This window comes from Perissodus microlepis, chromosome 18 (genome assembly GCF_051167445.1).
Source record: "Perissodus microlepis isolate ML-2025 ecotype Zambia chromosome 18, ASM5116744v1, whole genome shotgun sequence".
Classification (NCBI taxonomy): domain Eukaryota; kingdom Metazoa; phylum Chordata; class Actinopteri; order Cichliformes; family Cichlidae; genus Perissodus; species Perissodus microlepis.
This window is the reverse complement of record NC_140478.1, coordinates 8,106,464-8,121,971: the sequence shown is the minus strand read 5'-3', so window position 1 is coordinate 8,121,971 and position 15,508 is coordinate 8,106,464. Positions and strand designations below refer to the sequence as shown.

Genomic DNA, 15,508 nt, shown 5'->3' with positions numbered 1-15,508 from the left:
GAAGCTGATGAGAAGCAATGTACCAGAGCGCGCACGGACCAGCAGTTTACGCCAATTACCCAGATGTGCACACTTCCTTAAAAGGGGTCAAACAATAAACTGGTGACTGTCAGCGAGACTTCAGCATTCACAGAGCTGATTCTTTTTATTTTGGCATAAAGAGAAAATGTGGAAACTGGACATTTAGTTTTTCAGTTTCACATCGTTTATAGAGAGCGCCCCTTTAATGTTATTTGGTCACTACGCGGCTGCCCCTTCATCAAACTGCCTACATGTCACCCACAAAAATCAAGAAACGCAAACCAGAATAGATGAAGCTGAAATCACTTCATGTTGCTTAATGAAAACCATGTGGCGCACATCTTGGAAGCATTTTGAGCTCTATTCCTGCAGAAATCTGCGGAAGATGGGGTGGGGGTTAGTGGGTGGAGCTTTAACACATCTGGTTCATTTTAAAAGTCCAGACCAACCTGAACATAAAAGCAAGACGAGAAGGGCGTGGGAGCGCGCTGCGGTGGGATGGTGTCTCTATTGACCCTTTGGAAGCAGCGCCATCTAGCGCTCGTTGAGGGCTGACCTTGGAAGCTACTTTGGAAAGAGGGGGCGTTCATTTGGCAAGGTGTTGATGGGGGGGTGGGAGGTGGATGCTGCACAGTTGCTGCCAACATGTGTGTGTGTGTGTGTGTGTGTGTGTGTGTGTGTGTGTGTGTGTGTGAAGGCATCGAAGGTCTGGCCTGGACTCAGATTTTCCACTGAGATCACCGAGTTAGGGAGAGAAGGAGAGCAAAGAAGGGAGAGGAGGAGGGACTAGGAAGAGAGAGGGGGGACACATCTGGTTATGATCTGTATTTATTAGCAGGCTCTCATTGTAAATCTGTAGGATTTTTGGCAGATGTGGTGCTCAGCATGAAGCGTGATGCATGCATTTCACAATACGTGCCTTCATCAGGAATACATTATTCCATAATAAAACTCAGAGGAATGCACCAACAGAGCTCTGCTTTAAGCTTTGTTTTTGTGAGTTACACAACCCCCCGGAATTTATGAATCTGACAAGTTGGACTGAAATCTGTTTCATTCACTAGAAGCAAAAGATTAAGCTATACATGTGAAGAAACAGGAGACGAGAGGCTCGGGGTGCTTCCAGAGAAGACCAATGTTCACAGGAAATCAGTAGGATCTTTTAGTAAGCTAGAAGGAAGGCAGCCAACGTACCTCCAGCCAGAAGATGCTAACATCTTGCAACATTTAAATCATTACCACAGCCAACTTTGGTGGTTGCACCTCCCTGTGAATGGCAGAGAAATGGGTTTGTTTTGAGAGAGAGTAAAACTCAAAGGTTGCTATGGACGAGTGAGCATGGATGAGATGTAACTGGGATGGGGAGTAAGAAAAAAAACTGAAGTTGAAAAAAGACAAACAGAGCTTCTTTTTTTTCCCTCAAAGAAAAAAAAATCCCATAAAACTCAGAACAGATGGAAGAAATTAATGGTAATGCATCTCTTACATAATGACACATCATGTTTGCCTGAATTTCAAGTTAAAACACAAAACTGGGAACAGAAGTGGTCCGAATCCAGATTTTTTTTAGCTGGACGCAAAGTAGAGAATTGAATTTAAAAGCTAGATAAAAATGTGGTGATGCTTTTTATGCCGCCTTTAAACACTTCAGAAATGGCGGGACCCCAGTGAGGAAATAAGGAAACGGGAAGAAACTGTGCTTTAATCAAACTTCCAAGCCATGCCAAAGAAAGCAGATAAAGGAGACATGGGCCACAGCTGCAAAGCTGTATTTGTTTTCCTGACAAAATAAATAATTTGATGATAGACAGTCATTATATCAGCTCTGCTGGTTAACTAACACGCGTCAGTGCATGGCAAACTGCTTAATAGTCACCTACTGCCATCTAGTGAAACTGAAGCCTAATACAGACACCTTTTGTTTTTCTGAGAAAGAAAAAAACTTAACAGGCATAAGGAGTAACGAAGGGAATTTAATCTGAAATTCACAAACCTTTCAAACCACAGAGAGAATACAAAAGGCTTAAGGAGAAAAAAACAAAACAACAAAAAGAAAATGGGCTTTTTAACTTTTACAAACTCACACTTATTTGTCATCCAGCATATTTACAGAGAACATTTTTTCCACCTCTGCAACTTTTACCTCCTTTTCCCAAAATATATCTTCATCCACTTCAGACATACAGCACATGCCCCCCACCCCAATCATCTCAGTGACAAAATATTCTCTGAACTCCTTTTATCCGTCTCCCCTGATCCATGTGAAGCAGAGCTGGTGTTTGTGTAGACCAGATATAATGCTTAAATGCTCTGGCAGCACCTGAGGTGACACTTCACATGGCACATTCTTAGCTGACTCTTAACATTAGCAAAGAAAGCACTGACAATCCACACAGGACCCGACTCTGCTGCAGCTCTGTTCAGTATTTACTCTAGCTTTTACTGCAAACATTTACTAAACAAATGAGCCTTGCCTTCTAAAAATTACACCCCTCGTACGACAAACTGCAATCTCAAATAATCACATTTGCCCTTTCGGTCTCTGGCATTCCTATGACTGCTTCTTATTAGACAACCAATATATATTAGACATTGCGGTTACTCATGACTTAGGAAAGGGAGGAGAAGCCTTCTGTGTGATTACAATTGTAAAAAAAGGCCAATTTAAACCCAAACCGCGCTGCTTATTTTGAAACTGAACCAAGCCGTTTTGGGTCTGACACTAACCAAGGTTTAAAAAAAAATCATGAAACTAAGTTAACAAATACAAAGGGCCAACATGTGACTCAAATTTCCTGGCTTAAAGTCTTGTGGCTCAGGCCCAGAAGAGGGATGTATGCCCCTGTGCTCTCAAATGTGCAACGTAGCAACAAATCTCTGCTGAACCCTTTATATCTATGCTTTGTCATCCAACTTAACTGTCAGCTTAGCTGCAGGGGGGATTGTGATGTTTAGGAGACAGCGTTGAATCTTATCATCATCAGCGCTGCAGTCTGCCCCGGTCAGTTAATCACAGTAACCTCATCATTTTCACAAGTGCGGTGATCGAGAGCTGGGTCTAACAACTGTCACAACCAACTGTAGCACAACACTAAGAATCAGGATCAATAATCAGAAGTTCAGACAAATATTTATCTCTGTAACTATTAGGGAGCTCTGGAAAAAGTAAGTTCCAACTAACATCTCATTGCATTCACGCATGAGAAACTGATGTACAGAAGAAAACAAAACAAAACAAAACAACCAAAGCCAGATGGGAAAAGAGGGAAGAATTTGTTTGTGCTGGTTGGAACAATCTCGAACTAATGGATGAAGAACAGGAGCCGAATCTCCTCGCCTCACTTTCTACAACAGCCAATCGGCATCATCCCCGTATTGCTTGGTTTAGTTGGTCCATTGAAAGTTTCTTAGATAATGTCAGTTTTCCTTCATGCCTGCTTCAGCTCATGTTCGAGTGGCTTTTCAGGTGCCTCCTCAGGTGGTTCAGACAGGTGTAAGTCTTGGGGCAGATCTGGCAGTGATACGGTCGCACCCCCGAGTGGTTCAGCATGTGCTGCTTCAACACGCTTCCGTCTGAGAAGGCCTTCCCACACTGGGAGCACACGTACGGCCGCTCCCCCGTGTGCACGCGCATGTGAACTGTGACTTTGTGCGCCATTGTGAAACCTTTGCCACAGACCGTGCACTTGAACGGCCTCTCTCCCGTGTGAGTGAGCCTGTGCGTGCGCATCGCCCCCATCTGGGAGAAAGCCTTCCCGCAGTCTGGGCAAACGTGCGGTTTCTCGCCCGTGTGAACCCTGGTGTGACTCCTCAGTCCTCCGGCCGTGGAAAAGCACTGCGAGCAGTGAGTGCACTGGTAGGGCCGCTCTCCCGTGTGAGTGCGCATGTGCTGCTTCAAATCATAGCGGTTTCTGAAGCCGCGGCCGCAAACCAGGCAGCTCTCCGGTCTGTCGTCGTTGTGGCGGAGCTCGTGATTGGCCAGGCATTTTTCGGAGAGGAAACATTTGCCGCATTCCTGACACTGATACGGTTTCTCGTGGTCAACCCTCTGATGGTACTTGAGCTCGCTGATCCCAGGAAAGGTCTCGTTACAGTATCTACACCTGAAGCGATGGTTGGGGCTGTAGGGGAGCTGATGTTCACTCATCTGATGGTTCCTCAACAGATGAGCCATCTTGAAGGTCTTCCCGCAATGAGAGCATTCATATTTCGTCAGCAACTGGACACACTGGTGTCTGACGCGCTCGTGCATGGACCTGAACTGGCACCCACACTTGGTGCAAATGTGGGCGGCGTTTTTACACTTCCTCTTCCTGTGCCCTGACAGGTGAGCCTCGGTGCGGAAGGCTTTTCCACACTGAGAGCATTTGTAAGGCTTCACAGCTGTGTGGAATCTCTGGTGTTCAAGAAATTCAAAGCGATATTTGAAGCTCCTGCCACACAGCGGACAGTTATGGGTGACTCTTCCTCGCTGGTAGACTGCTTTGACGGACCTCTTCCTGGAGGAAAGAGACACTGATGTCCGATGGCTCGAGCCACTTTTCCTGTGTTTATCTCCACTCATTAACTTGAGGGTGTCCATTTCACCAACCTCTTCATGCCTTTGTTGGTGTTTGTCCAGACTCTTTGAGGAGATGAAGCTCTTTCCACATTGCTTACACTGATAAGGCTTCTCATGATCAACTTGCTGATGGTACTTCAGGTCACCTATTCCTGAAAAACCAATCCCGCAGTGGCTACACTTGAAAAGGCGGCTTTGAACATGAGTTAGCAGATGTTCCTTCAGGCTGCTGGACTTTGGAAAACTCTTTCCACACTGCCCGCAGTCGTAGTTACGTCCCCGTTTCGGGCAGTGATGTCTGAATTTCTCCAGAGACGTTGGAAAACTGTTCCCGCATTTGATGCAAAGATATGCCGCATTTTTGCATTTCCGCAGCCTGTGTCCAGCAAGCAGAGTGGCTGTTCGGAAAGCCCTCCCGCACTCAGAGCAGTTGTAGGGCTGCAGCCCGCTGTGGACTCTCTGATGTTCAATGAGGACAGAGTGATGCTTGAAGCACTTGTCACACTCGGGGCATTTATGGATTCCTGACTGCTGTCTCCTGCGTGGAGACGAAGTAACATCGGCCCTTTTTGGAGATTCGGGAAAGTCAGCTGAGGTGGAAGGGTTTGTGGACAGCTCTTCGTCGAACATGACAATCTGAGGGACATCATTATTTTCATCATCACAAGCGCTCGGGTGGGAAGCGATGGCTACTTCCAGAGATGGAGGGAGAGACAGCGAGGGGATCAGAAGATCATCTGACTGAAATGGAGCTGCAGGAAAAGAAAAAGGAAACAAATATTAATACAGTCCCACATCTTGAAATAAAAGAAGATGCACTGACTAGTATATGCATACCAACGCTGCTCTTTGCTAATTTCCCGTGGCACTGTTTGCTCTGGAGAAGAAATTTAAGGTCCTCTCCGTTGGACACGCACTGCATATACTCCTCTAGGACTGAAGGGGCCGCGCTAATCCAGGATGCAGTCTGTGAGACACATACACAAAAAAAGCACATTTGAAAGCGCTCCTTTATTTTATCATCTTAAAAAGATCCTCTCTGTACCTGTTTGAAATCTGGTATTGGCAGCAGCTCCTCGAGTCTTGTGAAAAACTCACAAACTAGGGTCTCGAGCGCCGTATCAAAGTCCGGGCCGTACTCCACAGGAAACACATTCTGCCACATGGGAAAAAAGGAAAAAAAAAAAGATCTGTACTGTCAACATACAACCTCGTCCTTTTACACATGTTATTATAATCACATTTTTAAATGTGATTCAAACACTGTCAGTCCCAACTTTACCTTGAGAAAGTGTTCTCTGCCATCCGTGTCTTCAATGAGGCCTTGCACCAGCTTCATAAAGTTTGCCTCTGGTGCTTCAATTACAGGATCATTGGTCTAGATAACCACAGGACAGGTCATAGGTCAACAGCTAATAATTATTTTCATTATTACTGTTGAATTACTTCTTTAAAAAAATCAATTTGTTTGAACAATCCTGAAAACAGTTATGTTTTCATAATTTTTTGATTTTTACAAATTAGCCATTTATATATTCCAAATTAAAATATGCTAACCCACGGCTCACCCACCTCCTCGATGCAGGAAGATTGGATTCGGTTAAGGTGGCTCTGAACCGCCTTGAGATCTTCAGGGTGTTCAGAACGCAGCAGTTCAAGAGTTGTCTAGAAGAAGCATAGTTTATAATATTAACACGTGCCTCGTGTCCTCGTCTCATTTGAATAGCACCGTTTACACATGTCATGCGATCCAGACATTTCACTTACCCTTGCTCTCAGACCCAGTGAAAGCAGCCTCCCTTCCCTCTTACTCATCAGTTCAGGAACTGCATCTGTTACCATGGACACAAACTCCTCCAGTTTCCCATAGTGCTTTATGTTCCGCTGGCGCACCACTTCCCACATCACAGCAGACATAAGCCGGAGTGGTGGGACCAGGAGAGCCAGCGAGGACAGGGGAACACTGAATTCTTTGGAGAGAAAACAGACTGGGTCAAACAGGCTGTCAGTCAGGTTAATTAAGAACCTGGTACACCTCTGTGGACCCGAGTTTACATGAGAATATTTAATTTTGAGGCAGAACAAAGATCCCCTTCGTCGTTTCAAAGGCTAGATTAAATGTTATTAATGTAAACAGTTGACCGTGCCTTAAATATGTCAATAGGAAGAAGGTAAATGAGTGGTTTTATAAAACCACTTAAGTCAGCACCGTCTGTTCACCATCGCTACTGTCCATCCATGAGCTGCAGAAATACAGTACTACAGTCCGTCCTTAGCCTAAAGCACCAGGTTTGTGTGCATAAATAGGATAAAATTCAGTTGTTTTACACTAAATTAACCACAAAGAGGCGATGTGAGTTTATTACGGAGGCATGAGCAGGTTAGATGGGTAAACAGCTAGTGGTAGCTTAACGCTAGTTACTTTATTTAAAAGGAATCGCGTTATTAATGCCTGTTAATAGACCGATTTTTTAACCGCATTTGATACACTGAAGCAAGCCTTTTCATGCAAATAAAATGTTTGGAAACGCGGACAATCCCCACTGTTTCTTCCATATCTAGAGCATCAGATAACTTGCTGGCTACAGGGCAAAACCCGGCTTAACAGGGAGCAAAACAATTCTTGTTCCAGAGATTAGTCGAGGCCTCCTCAGCTCCCAGTAATCCTTCTCTTTGGCTAGTCGGCTAACCACATAACAAGCAAAAATACAACATGTTGTTGCTCTCCACGAGGTAACACTTACCCATATCATTCATTGTGGAATTCATTAGCAACGATGGAAGGAAAACGCAACATGAACAGCTAATTCGTTCATAATATCGGCTAGTGTAGTAGCTAACCGAATATACGGCTTCAGGCGCCAACTTCTTCCTGAAGCACGCTGTTCATATCGCGAGGAGCGTTGGGCCAGTAGGTTCATCAGGGAGGTTCGTTTTGTTTTACGGGGCAGCCCGTACACAACGAGTCCCATTTACTTTTGTAAACGCACCACGCCTCCGAAAAATCTAAATAATAAAGGGTAGCGTAAAGACCTGGCTCAACTGTATTTTATTACACAGTTCGTACACTGTTGTTATGCTCATATTTTAACTTCGGAACAGACGTTACAACGTAAAGTGTAAAAAAAGAATCAACAACTAAAAAAATAAAAATAGGGATGTTTAACCTCCTAAGACCCAAACTCTTTCATTGCATGTATTTTTAATTTCTCTTTGCCATTTGGGCTGATGAATGTAAAAACAAAGAATTACCAGTTTGTTTGTTTTTTACCTTATTTTTGTTTCAGAGGAAAATGAGATCCACATATGAAGATATTCTTTTTAAATTTCAACAGAACAGTGACAGTATAAGGTCCTCATAAGTGGATATCAGGCCATTGTAGAGCAACAAATAGGACAAATAGGTGGCAAATAAACACTAGTTTATTCTGTGTTTACAATATTGAACAGTGTCACTGGTAAATAATGCTACTCCAGTAAGTGTTACCTCAAAGAAGGAAAAAAAATAATAATACAGGCACTAATAAACGCAGAAGGACACTGTTTTCTTGGATGATTTCAAAATCACATTTTAGGATATCAGAAAACAAATAAAACAAAACAACACAACAAACAAAACATCTGTATGTCAGGACCAAAAGCTGCACTTGAAGGTGACATTTTAAATGGAGGATAAGGAATGAGTCTGTAAAAGAAACGAAGAAAACAAAGTCCAAATCCTATGATGCAGTGCATGAAGTCAGCAATAGTGTGTACAGTGTCACTGCACAAAGACATCATCAATGGCAAAACACCATTTGATAGTCAGTAGAATCAGAGGGTCTGAGACTGGACTACACTGTGAGATTTTAAGTGTCTTTTCAGGTGACTGAGGCACGTGTACGTTTTTGCACACAGCTGACAGGCGTAGGGCCGGACTCCTGTATGGCTCATTGTGTGTTTTTTCAGTTCGCTGCCACGTGAAAAGCCTTTCCCGCATTCAGAGCACTCGTAGGGGCGTTCCCCAGTGTGAACACGCATGTGGAGCGTCACTTTGCTCGCCATGGTGAATCCTCTCCCGCACACCGAGCACTTGTACGGCTTTTCCCCCGTGTGGGTGCGCCTGTGTATCTGCAGCTCTCCGGCCGAAATGAAAGCCTTGCCACAGTCGGAGCACAGGTATGGTTTCTCTCCTGTGTGAATCCTAATGTGTACGTTCAAGTTTCCTGACACGGAGAAACGCTTCCCGCAGTAGGTGCACTGAAAGGGCCTCTCACCTGTATGACTGCGCATGTGAAGGTTCAGATCGTGCTTGCTCTTGAAGGCTTTGCCGCAGCGTGTGCAAATCTGCGTCCTCTGCTGGGTGTGGCGCAGCTGGTGAGCAGTCAAACACGCAGCCGAGCTGAAAAACTTCCCGCACTGCTGGCACTGATTGGACAGCTGAGGAGGATGGATCTTTTGATGTGATCTTAGCTCGCTCATACCCGGGTATACCTCCCCGCACTGTCTGCATGTGAAAATGCGGTTCTGGTTGTGAGTCAGCTTGTGCTTAGCTAGCAGGTACATTTTCTTAAAACTTTTCCCACAGTAAGGACAGTCAAACTTGTGGATGCTATGAACACACTGGTGTCTACATTTTCCCTGCATAGACTGAAAGCTTTTCCCGCATTTGATGCAAATGTACGCTGCTTTTCTGCACTGTGTCCGCCTGTGACTTGATAGATCAGAGCTCCGCCGAAAAGCTTTCCCACACTGAGAGCACTTGTAAGGGTTTTCTCCGGTGTGCAGCCGCTGATGCTCCAGGAGTTCATACCTGTAAATGAAGCACTTCCCACACTGAGTGCATTTCTGTGCAACTCTCTGTCTGAGAGGGCCGATCACAGAGCTGGATACCACATGACTCTCAGCAGATGAAGAGGGAGCTTGGCGAGTTGTTGTTGTAGCTTGGTCACCGCACTCCTCCACAACATGTGTGTCAGGAATGCTGTCGGTGTCTTTTCCTCCCGCCTCTTCTTCTGCATTGTGAGACTCTTCCTCATGTGGCCATCTTGTATCCCACATGTCACCATCTCTGGGCTCTTGAAAGGCAGCTGCTTCAGACACTCTTTGGTTTTCCAAGGTTTGTGCATTTGATTCCACATCTTTGGCGCTGTTGTCTATCAGGGAGACGGGGAGCGATAACGAGGAAAAAAGCAGCTGCTCTGAGGGAGATGGCACTGTTTGAAAGAGGAATTAAGAATTCAAAAAGAAAAAGGGTCAATAAAAATAACTGCATCCAATACCAATGCATTTTTATTTTTCAATTAACTGAACGTATTTGGCTATAGAAATCCAAAACACAGCTCCCAATGTCAATCACAGGACCTACAATAGAAATACTGCATCTGACAAATGCATAACTCTGATTAAGTGCACATATACACTTCAATTTTATTTATAGAGCATCAGTTCAGCAACAGCAGTCATTTCAAGGCATGTTATACTGTATGTAGCATACATTATGAACCCATTACAGACTGTCAGGTAAAGATCCTACAGAGTGAAGAGAATCCTAATGATCAGATCACTCTCTGTGTGCAAGCACTTGGAGATGCTGAGGAGGAAGAACCCTTTTAAACAGGAAAGACCCCTGGCTTAAGCATCATTAGTCTGACTATGGTTGCGGGGTGATGTGAAAGAGAAAAGAAAGGCAGACAGACTCACCACTCGAATCTATCTTGGCCATTTCACTATTGCGAGGCCTGGTTCTGAGCAATACTTTGATGTCATCAGCTTCAGTTACACAGTGCATGTACTCCTCTACCTCAGCTGGTGTATCGCTGATCCACAAAGCAGCCTTTATCAGATAAATAATATGATTTTAATGCACAGAACTTAGACTGCTAATCTGTGAAAACGCCCTAAAATAGCCCTTTCTTACAGGTAAAAGACTGTGGACCTCTACCTGTTTAAAGTCTGGTACTGGCAGCAGCTCTTCCAGTTTGGAGAAGAAGTCACAGAGAAGCTTTTCCAGTGCTGTGTCAAAGTTGGGCCCATACGCCACAGGAAACACATTCTACCAGGCGAAAAATTATTATTAAACATCCTCACCTATTTATATTTAGACTAACTGTAAGACAAAAGCAGAGACACACTTTGAGGAAGTGTTCTCTCCCTTCTGAGTCGTCCAGGAGTCTCTGAACAAATGTGACAATGTTGGCTTCAAGAGGGTTACCTTCTGGATAGACCTGCAGAGTTAAATAAACACGGTTAAAGTCAAGCAGAGCTTCTAAATCAGCCAATAACCAACATCCAGGAACGTTAAGCGCTACACACCTGTCGTGAGCAAGTTTGCAGCAGGCAACCCAAGTGTGTTTTAATGCCTCCGAGATCCTCAGAGTTTAACATTTGCAATATCATCTGGAAGAGTCATTAAGGACAGACAAACAGTGAAAGATCAAATGTAAGCAGTGAAATCTTCCTGCTGCCTCTTTCTCTTCTACTTACAGAAAGACTTGCCTCTAACTACCTCTGTATCTACAAATGTGACACTAAAGATTTAAGAAAAAGTATTATGTCTATTTGTTACTCATATCATCTTCAAGACAAAGTAAAGTCTTGGAGTTTGTGATCAATGCAATGCTTTTATTTTGTTGTTAGATTAACAACTGCACAACATAATCCTTGCAAGTTTGTAAAATGAGAAATTCCACAGTCAGACAAATATGCAAATACCTAAGAAATTTTAACATGATAGAAATGTGACTAATACATGTGGAGACTGAATCCATAGTATGTTTCCTTACCTTTGCCCTCAACCCCAGCGTGAGCAGTGTCACCTGATGGCTTGTTAAGATGTCGGGAATGGCTTCAGATACCAAGGACACAAATTCCTCCACTTTCCCATATTGCTTGACGATTTTCAGATGAACCACCTTCCACATCACAGCCGACATCACCCGCAGTGGTGGAACCAAGAGCCTCAGCAATGATGGAGGCAAGGGCCCCTCTGTACGTGCTAGAACAGTACATTGATCCTGTCAATGAATCTGTAGAGATTCCTACAGCATCAATATTCTTCACACTTTGAAAAGTTGGAATGAGAAAACTATTCATAAAAACACAGGTGTCAGTACATAAAAACTCAGTTTTCTTTAGGTTGTTTGTTCTTCTTAAAAGAAGAAAATATGGTGTCAGGTAGCAGTCAATGAAGCCACACGTGACAAAGATTTTAATAGGCTTCCATTAGTTGTGGAGAGAAAAAATTTAAAACACCAAAGTATCACAATATTTTTGCGTGCCAGTATATACGCTGAGAGTACTATGAACATGTGAGCTAATCTTATGCACCACTATCCTGAGATATTAGCTGAGCAAACTTACATGAAATCGGCTCAACCATTAAAAAAAAAAAAACATCCAATATTGGACACGTCTAGCTTAAGAAAGCTACCTCCTAATTTAGAGCAAGCTCAGTCACAAATGTGCAAATAGGATACCATCCTCCATCTCTCCCTGCCTGCTGATTATACTGAATTTTTTCACATTCTGCGAATAATTGCAACTCATGGTGACTAAATGCTTGTTCAGAGCTTTAAGGTGTGGAACACTCATGACAGCATTTGATCGCAAGGCGATTGCACAGTTCTGATAGGACGCAACCTATCTGCAAACAGTTGCAGTCTGATTTGGACTGACAGCAATCACTCAGAGAGATTATTGAAGGTTTCTAAATAATAAGTGTCAGACTGCCAACATGCTGCTATCAGTCTGAATGAGCCTTTGTCAGTGAGCACAACTCAAGGGGACCCGAGTCCACTGGCTGTCCGCTGATTGTATTCTGGTTATATTCCTACAGAGCAGGACGGTTGCTGATCACAAAGGAAACACTTAAAATGTAAATTTCCGTCTATACAGTAAGCAACAGCTGTGATTTCCCCACAATTTATCACAGTTAATAGCTGTATTATCAGAAACTTAATTGCATGGAATTGTTTTAGGTTTTAGTGACAGTATTGGTACACTTGACAATCTTATTGTCATAAAAAAAATGAAGTGAAATAATTTTTTCTCATTGGACAAAACAAATAACGACAAAGTTTAACTTTAAGAACATAATTGGCAGTTGAAAAAAGATGATAAGTGACAATATATGTCATTGCAATACCCAGCATATTGCAAAAATGTCAAAAATCACAATAATATTGTTTTGTAAATTAAGTATCGATAATACTGTATTGTGGGGTGTCTGGTAAGTCCCACCTCGAGCTTCTAGCTTGTGTTATCTTTGTGATGTGTGATCTGAATGTGTGCTTAGGATTGGTCCACCCTTTAATTTCTTATCTGTATATGACACTACTACCTTTCTGTGTAATTAGGATCTCTCTTATGTGTTATCTTTCATGTGAACAAAATAAGACTGAAGGGGTCATGCCGAGCAAAAACAAACCAAAAAACTTTCATCTTCTGTGATTTATCGGCAGGAAATTTACTGAAGATTTTTCAAAGTGCAGTTTAATTTCTTCAACTTTTTTTTTCATAAGCTATCGAAAACGAGTCAAAGAGAGGACGTTAACGTTAGCGGAAAAGCTAACGACATCAAGACAAACAAAGACAACCGATAAAGAAAATTAACTTTTACCCATGTTGTTATCCTGAAGAGCTACAGCTGTTCAGCGGACACTGAGGAAGGCTCCCTCATAAAATAATCTTCCCGCTGGGGTAACGCTGACAACAAGCGCTTGCTTCAGCACACCTCACCGTTTCCAGTAGGCGGACAAACACAGCAGAGTAACTTCCGGACTCTTCTTCGTGGTGCATATGTTGGGTTGACAGCTCTACCGCCCTCTACTGTCTGCTGCAAACAGCTCAATAACAGCAATTACACGCAGCCAGAGACGTTTCTGCTGTAAATGAGTAATATTAAAACCCTCTCTGTTATACGTCTTTAGTGGTAGTTTATAGCCTAAATGACAGTAGTATGAAAATGATTAATAGCATAACATTTGGATGAACAAAAAAAAAAAATTTATAAAGAGGAGGACGAGAAGATAAGCAGAAGCGATCAGAAGGCCATAGTAAATCACCAAACCTTTATCACATGTTCTCTAGTTTTTCATTAATACTGCATGTTGATGGGCCTTGCCTCCTTTCCAAACTAAATCTGCTCATCCTTCAGACTCATGTGTAGTTGCATGAACCCCCAGGTGGTGGCAGTGAAGGATATGAAACAGTCATGGCTCCGTAAGTATTTATCAGAGGCAGAGGATCCATGGGAGAAGTAATTAGATAGTGCCTCATCAGGCCATCTGGGCAGTATAAACCAACATGACTAAGTAAATACCCTGCAGCACATGTGGTGACTGACAGACGCAGTACCTAAAAAGGCTATTTCCGCTCTTTTCTGTTTTTGTTTTCTTTTGTTTGTTTGTGTTCTTTATGTGTCTCTCAGTCCTTTCAGTAAAGCCAGCCTTGGTTTTTACTTTGCTGTCACCCACAGCCACTCGTTCCAGGACTAAAAAGTTGCAACAACATGCAAGCTAGCTATAACTTTGTATTCCAATATCAATAAAACTGGGTGATAAACTACTAAAATACACGTGTTGCAGTGTGGACATCAAGTAAGAAAATCTAACTCACTGTGAACAGATTTCAGGTAAGAGGATCTTTATCGAAAAACCTGACTGTTTGAGTCCATAAAGTTTATTTTGTTTAGTTTTTTTAAGGCACCCAAAGTCTGTAGGATCATTAAAGAAGGCTTTAAAATCAACTTCACATATAGAACAATTTGATCTATTTTCTTTTAGAAAGAAAGAAAGTAATTAAAAAAAAAATCACCCATATTTAAAGTATTTGAGGCTTAAAATGAAAATACCAAAAGCAGTATATACAATTTTAATTCCAGAGAAGTTGGAACAGATATTTAAACTGTTTCATGAAAAATATTAGCTCAATTTCAATTTGAAGGCAGCAACAAGTTTTAAAAACGATGGGATGGGGGCAACAAAAAGGCTGGGAAAATAATTAGTGTTACAAATACATATGCAATTGGCAGCATGTCAGTAACATGATTGGGTATAAAAAGAGCATCTCACATATAAAGATGGGCAGAGGTTCACCGGTCTGTAAAACACTGTGTTTACAAATAACACATGATACAAATCTGATTGTGTGTCATTTAAAATGAAATTTGGCAAAGTGGTCAGACAAATCAGAGATTTTAATTCTTTTTGGTCCTCCAGACTAAAGAGGAGAGGGGCCATCCAGCTTATACTCAGTTCAAACGTTGTGATTAGGCAGCTTGCGCATCTGGAAATGCACCGTCAATGCTGAAAGGCGTATACGGGTTTTAGAGCAACCACGCAGACCACATCTTCTTCATTGAAGGCCTTGCATATTTCAGCAAGACGAACTGCATACTACATCTATTACAACAGCATAGCCTTGTAGTAGAAGAGTCCAGTTCTTTACACAAATGAACAACATTTGGAGCATCATGAAACAAACGCTATGACAAAACCGAGGACAAGAGTGGGAAACGTTTCTCTCCCACAAGCCCAGCAGTTGCTCTCTTCAGGTCTCAGATCTTTACAGACTGTTAAAAGAGTGGATGTTACACAGTACTAAACATGGTCCTGTCCAGACTTTTGTTGAGCCTTTCACTTCCAAATAACCTTGTTTTTTTTTCTTAAAATGGTGCATTTTCTTATGTCAACATTCATATTTTCTGTGTTCTACTGTGAATAAAATATGGGCTTATAAGATTTGGAAATCAATGTATTCTGTTTTAAATGGTAAATGGTCTGTATTTGTATAGCGCTTTACTTGGTCCTAAGGACCCCAAAGCGCTTTACACTATACACAATCATCCACCCATTCACACACACATTCACACACTTTTTACTTTTTACACACGTTTTACTTACATTTTACTGCACTGTCCCATTTTGGAGGCGGGGATTTGGGTTG

The 15,508-nt window shown here is 42.5% G+C and overlaps 2 protein-coding genes across 2 annotated transcripts; both read right to left on the bottom strand.

The window, feature by feature from the left end:
* Positions 1-1,974: 1,974 nt before the first annotated feature.
* On the bottom strand, positions 1,975-7,863 carry LOC146367163 (uncharacterized). The gene is made up of 7 exons (XM_084912929.1): positions 7,327-7,863; positions 6,350-6,552; positions 6,155-6,247; positions 5,865-5,960; positions 5,628-5,738; positions 5,420-5,549; positions 1,975-5,334 (listed from the first exon to the last, which is right to left on the bottom strand). Exons 1-7 carry the CDS (start codon positions 7,349-7,351, stop codon positions 3,461-3,463), a joined length of 2,532 nt encoding a protein of 843 aa, XP_084769055.1. The 5' UTR covers positions 7,352-7,863; the 3' UTR covers positions 1,975-3,460.
* A 124-nt stretch (positions 7,864-7,987) lies between these two features.
* On the bottom strand, positions 7,988-13,337 carry LOC146367162 (uncharacterized). The gene is made up of 7 exons (XM_084912930.1): positions 13,182-13,337; positions 11,347-11,558; positions 10,877-10,960; positions 10,696-10,788; positions 10,506-10,616; positions 10,265-10,397; positions 7,988-9,777 (listed from the first exon to the last, which is right to left on the bottom strand). Exons 1-7 carry the CDS (start codon positions 13,183-13,185, stop codon positions 8,396-8,398), a joined length of 2,019 nt encoding a protein of 672 aa, XP_084769056.1. The 5' UTR covers positions 13,186-13,337; the 3' UTR covers positions 7,988-8,395.
* Between the last annotated feature and the right edge of the window lie 2,171 nt (positions 13,338-15,508).